The 6,000-nt window shown below is 46.4% G+C and overlaps 1 protein-coding gene across 1 annotated transcript in view; it reads left to right on the forward strand.

The window, feature by feature from the left end:
• The first annotated feature begins 4,603 nt into the window (after positions 1-4,603).
• SLAIN1 (SLAIN motif family member 1) overlaps positions 4,604-6,000 on the forward strand; it is a 49,076-nt gene continuing 47,679 nt past the window's right edge. The window contains exon 1 of the mRNA XM_057366517.1: positions 4,604-5,141. Within this exon, the coding sequence (XP_057222500.1) occupies positions 4,693-5,141 (449 nt within the window). The 5' untranslated portion in view covers positions 4,604-4,692. The remainder of the gene's footprint in view (positions 5,142-6,000) is intronic.

The following is a 6,000-nucleotide window of genomic DNA, read 5'->3' on the forward strand; positions in this document are numbered from 1 at the left end:
TCAAAGCAGGSTTGGTGCCAAACTGAAAACATCAGCTGGGACACCAGCCTTGAAAAAAAACATGAAAACTGCTCTGGGGAACTACATTTCAGTTAGTCTGATTTTTTTATCAGGTACAAATTAGAACAAATAAGAGAACACAGAAGCATGTGGATATGTATGATATATTAGAGATTTTTTTAAAGCAGGGCATGCTCATGAATATGTGAGTGTTTCTGAAGAAGCCAATATGTTTTTGGTGAAGCTGATTTCTTTAACTAACTACATTTGGCTTTATAAGAAAACATGGAGTGAGAATAGGAAGAAACAATGGATTAGATAATTCCATTTTTGTTATGGAGAGAGACAGGGCACAATGGAAGATCTGGCCYGACTTCTGTGGGGATAAGGCTATATAAATTAGGGCTTGTCAGCTGGGAAGAGAAGTATCTGAGTTTTATACAGTCATGAATGACAAAGAGAAGCTGAATAGAGAATGATTAATCAATTCTGTCTTTCTCAGAAAACCAGAACTAAGGGACACCCAATTAAATTACTAAGCAGCAGATTTGAAGTAGATAATAATAAGTAGTTTTTCTAACAATACATTATTAAATTGCAGCTCTAATTGCCACAGGGTGCTGCAGAGCCCTAATGTATAAATGGTTTAAAAATGGGTCTCAGCAAATGGAATATTATTACACATTGGTTGCTATCAAAAATAAATGATCCAGATGTCCTGATTCAATGACTTCTAAAAKATGGAAAATATCCCTCAATATTTTTTTTGTTTCTGAGATATTTTCCTTACAAAGCTACTATCAGCTCCCTTGCTAAAGGGAGAATACCAGATTAGATGGCATGATAGTGGCTCCTTTTTTATGAAACTACTTTCACAGTCATTTTTCAGACTGGAACTGCACTTTAAAATAATCTCACTAGACTTGGAGTTTACAGCCCGTGCTCTGACCTTATTGTTACACGTCTTTTGTATAGCCCAGACTGGATTACTGCAATTAATTCTTGACTGGCTTGCCTGAAAGGCAGATCCAGCCTGCAGCTATTGCAGCATAAAGCAACAAGCTTATTACCAGAAAACAGCAGATGGGATTTGCGGACTTCCTGCTTCTTTGTTCTCTGCTTTGGCAGCCTATTAGTAACTACATTGATTCAGAAATTACTACTATATGATACTGTGTAAGTAGCATCCTATAGTAGATTTCTACTAATTTAGGGCATATTATTCCTGAAGYCCAGGAGTAACAGGTTTCATGGGCACATTGGGATGTTTGGGGTTGGTGTAAAACACATTTTATCAATGCCTTAAAAAAAAAGAAAGGAACCATCAAGTCTTCAGTGTGGTTTRTAAAATGCTGATGAAGTTCTGGGTGGATCAAACACATCAGCTATTGCTGGGATACTGAACGGAACTCATTAACAATTATTTAGTAATGTCAATATTGGGAGGAGAATAATTTATGCCTTAAAACCCAAACAATTTTTAGGTTAACTGTTTAAATAACTAAAATGTTCAAATCATCTTTGCAGTAGACAGACCAGCATGAAAACTATAGGACAGTGTGTCCATCAACATATATTTTACTTGCCAGCACCTCTGTGTAAAGCTATATCATTAGTGGAATTATAAGTACACTTAAAATAGAGCAACAAATAAAACACAGCAAAATGCATTTTGACCCTGTACTACATCCACTTGTACAGAAAATGCTTGGAAAAAAGACAGGGTCWCTCACACTGCCTGTGAGCATTGAACTCATTGAAGTATACACAACTTTAAGCTTCTTTTTACCCATACCAYTGGATAGAAATCAGGTTTAAAGCAGTCCCAGTCAAGCAAGAGACAAGCTCTGGACCATTGTCTTGGGGATGAGATGTCTATGATCAATTCATCTGTCTGAAAAGGCGTCTGTACCCATGCTAAAGCACGATATCCTGTCCTAAGCTTTTGCTCTTTAGCAACTGAGTTCTGAAACAAATGTCTGCATTCAACATTTGCGTAGGTGGCACAAGCAGTAGAGGGCATTTGAAAATTTGCAACTACTTGCACTCCTAACTGRGGACAAGCATTCCCATGGTGACTCTTAAGATCCTGTGCTATGATGCTATATGCTCTACTGTGTCTTCAGATGGGTCCCCTGATGTATCTCCAAACTCGTGTCTGCATYAAGATATTTTTAATGATGCAAAATCCAGACCACACTGACACATTCCTGTTCAGACAAATGAAAACATCAGCTATCCATTTACTGGGTTTTCTTTGTTGATCCACTAGATCACTTTGCTTCCCTGATTTAAAAAAAAAAAAAAATAAATAAAGTAATTCCTCCATTTTGAATCTTTTTTTGAGTATTTCACAGAATCATCCAAGTTGGAAGAGACCTTCAAGATAATCTGGCCCAGCCATCAACCTGGCACTACTAAAATCACCCCCAAGTGCCACTTCTGGACACCTCTTGAATGCTTCCAGACACAGTGACTCCACCACTCACCCAGGCATTCCAATGTCTAATTACTCTTTCAGTAAAAAAACTCCTAAATTATAATACATAATGGAACCTCCACTGCCTCACTGTAACCTCCAGCACCAATATTCTCATAAACGTCTCCTATTCTTTTTTCCTTTTCTTCATTGCATACTAGTGATGTATAATAAACTCAATGTTACATATGTTGCCAATTCATCTTTTTATATAATTTTGCAATCTTACTGTATTCACAATGCACTTCATTATTAGTGATAACAAACTGAAAGACGCATTTTGTCTGGGACAAAACATGTAGAAGCTCAATTCTCCTTTTACTTGTGGGAATAAACATTACAGCTACCTGTATTAGTGAAAACTGGACTCTAATAAAACATGACAGAACTGGGGCCAGACGGTTTTTACTCTCAAGATTTTTCCACTTTTTTCTTCCAAAGGGACAGAGTGGACACAACAAAAGTTTTGGATTAAGTGCTACCTGGTTGCAAAGTAGTGCACTGAGGGTATTTATTCTCCTCCCTGACTAAAGTTTTATCATCTGGAAGTCAGTGCTTTGTGCTYCACTCTAGCTTCCTTTCCAGTCATTCTTATAGGACTGGTTGTTATTATTTATACTGCAAGGGTGCTTGAAAGACTGAYAAACAATAGTGCTGCTGTCTGTGAATGTGCAGAAAAAAAGTTTTTAGATTATAAACAAAAGAGAAGAAATTGTGACAAGATGGATTATTTCAAAGTTCAYTAATGCCTTGAACAGAGAATCAGTGCCTGTTCCTCTTTACACCAGAAACTTGAGACAGCAACAAAGCACGGTGAAGGCAGCAGTGGCTAATAGTGCCACTGCTCTGCCTAAAGCTGATGCTCATGACTTAGGTAGTAAAAGACCAACAGCTATTACTAGTGAGTACCCGAGCAACTTACACACTTAGAATCATTTAGGCTGGCAAAGACATCTAAGATCAATGAGTCTGTTATTCCAGCACTGCCAACTCCTCACTAAACTGTATCCAAGTGCCACATCTACACAATCYTTTAAATACTTCCAGGATGGCGACTCAACCACTTCCCGAGCAGCCTCCTATAATGCTTGACAGCACTTCTGGTGAAGGAATATTTCATAATATYTAATCTAATTCTCCCCCGACATCATGCAGATTTGTCCCCAATTTGTTACCAGAGCCACAGGTGACTTAGGACTGTGACTTAGAAGTTTGACCCCCTAAAGCTGTAGCTGGAGGAAATTAACTCAGCGAGGATTGTGTGATGGCTGAGCTGTCTTGGGCAACACTGAATCTCTGTTCACCTCCTAGGTGACAGGAAGGGACATTAGCAATGGCTTCTTTCAGTGCTGGGCAATGAAAGATAACGTAAAAACACTACCGTGAATGAACATTATTCTCTCCCTCCCTCTCTCTCTCTCTTAAGAGAGAGAAAGCTAAAAGCCCACCTATGTATTTGGATTGTCTTAAGGAAGGAATTTCAATACGAAGGCATCTTTCACCTCAGGCGTTCTCCTATACATAACCAATATAKAGTTACGTAGCTTTCTGCAATACTCGGTTCAGTCTTTGCTTCGCCACCAACGCAACTTCAAGAACACGTCGCTTTCCCCGCTTTGAGCCAAAACTCCCAGAATCAGCACGTTTCAAAGCCACAAACGGCGGCTTTTGGCTGAGTTAGCTCCTTTTAAGCCCAACAAAGCCTCTATTTGTGATTCCCATTCCCCTCACACTCTCAATCTGCATAATTACAACCCTGACACCACCAGGCTCTAATTACACGGCTCACGAGAGGCGCGGCGCCCTGGGCCGGATCCAGCCCGCGGGCGGGGCGGGGCGGGGCGGGACGCGGTGGGTGCACCGGCAGGAAGGCACTTTTGTTTCAGCACCCGGGGCTCCCCTCGGAGGTGGCCCCCGCCGCCCTTCCCCGGGGCTGGGTGGCGGGGGCGCCGGGCGGCTCTTTGTTCCTGCCGAGTGCGTGTGCGCGGCGCTCGGGCTGCCGGGGTGGGAGGGGATCCCGCCCTCGCCGCCGTTAACGGGAGCGCAGGAGCGGYGGCGAGCAGGGCCGGGCGGGCGACACAGCAGCGCAAGGCCGGGCCTCGGCGCTGCCAGCGGCGCTCCCCGGCGCTCCCGCCTCCCCCGGGGCCGGGCGCTGCCCTCCGGCGGCGCGGCGGAGCAGGTGCCGGCAGCGRCRGCGGCAGCGGGCCGGCAGGATGGAGGCTGCCTTGCTGAAGCCGGCGATGATGGCGGAGGTGAAGGGGAGCGGCGCCGGCTCTGCCGTCAGCGCCGAGCTGGAGGTGAAGAAGCTGCAGGAGCTGGTGCGGAAGCTGGAGAAGCAGAACGAGCAGCTCCGGAGCCGCGCCGCCGCCGCGGTGGCCACCGGCCCGCCCAGCCCGCACCTGCTGCTGGCCCCGCCGCCGGCCGCGGGCGKGCTGCGCCCCTCCAGCCCTCCCGCCGCGGGCCCGCCGTGCATGCCCAGCCCGGTGCCCACCCTGCTGTGCCCGCCGGAGCCCCTCGCCTACTTCAAGCCCTCGCCCGGGCCAGCGGCGGCTGGCAGCGGTGGGCAGGAAGGCGGCGGCGCTCCCGGGGCGGCGGCCACGGTGCTGGACGAGGTGGCGGTGCTGGAGCTGGAGGACGGCTGCGGAGAGGACGAGGATACATGGTACACGCGGCTCGGCCCTGCCCTACCCTGCCCCTCGCCCCGGCTCGGCTGTGTCCCCAGACCCGCGGGTCGGTCGCCCCACGGCCGGGCCTCCCGCAGCGATCTCCGTTCTGATTAGCATTAGCCCCCAAATCCACTWGCTCTTCCTGCTTAGACTCAAATCTGCTTTTTTTCCTTCCTTTTATATTTTATTCCCTCTGTCCAAACGGTCGGTGTTCCTGGCCCTGCCGAGGGAAGGGCCCCGTGTGCTCAGGTCGGGGCTTCACCGCCCGGCTTGCCCGGGGCGTCGCACCTTCCTTGGGGAGCAGTGCTCGTTTGCCACCCCGAGGAAGATCGTTCAGATCTCAGCCTAGTTTCAGCCTCATGTTTACATAAGGAATTAAAAATAGCGGAATTTCGTTCCGGGAGTGCCTTGATCTGAGCAGCGCWGCCTCCCCATCCTAAAATCTCTGCYAAATTGTCTCCCATCTTCAGGGATTTGGGAGGGCTTTTGTCTTTCAGGCATTGATCTAAATTGTTGTGTATCTTACACGCCCACGTAGCTCCAAAAGGCACCGCGGGGTGCTAGTAAACGGAATAAATCGGAAATGAATAGCGAATAAATAGCGAAAGATAAAATTGACCTGGAGGAATGGTTACCCTCCTGTAAAAACAAACAGAAGTGGAGATTGCACGGTAGAGATGTAAGTAGATCACTAAGGCTAGAGCTTCAAAACCTGTTTSAGCAACGTGGACGAGCATCGTAGGGACAGTGCTATCTTGGAATACTATCTTGGCTGTGTAACCATGTGGAACGTAATCGTTCCTCAGTTGTTTTGACGTGTCAATAATAATATATAGATGACTGATATTTAAATAA

The sequence above is a fragment of the Malurus melanocephalus genome, unplaced genomic scaffold, assembly GCF_030028575.1.
Source record: "Malurus melanocephalus ecotype Western Australia unplaced genomic scaffold, MMel_1.1 scaffold_66, whole genome shotgun sequence".
In the NCBI taxonomy this organism is placed as follows: Eukaryota; Metazoa; Chordata; class Aves; order Passeriformes; family Maluridae; genus Malurus; species Malurus melanocephalus.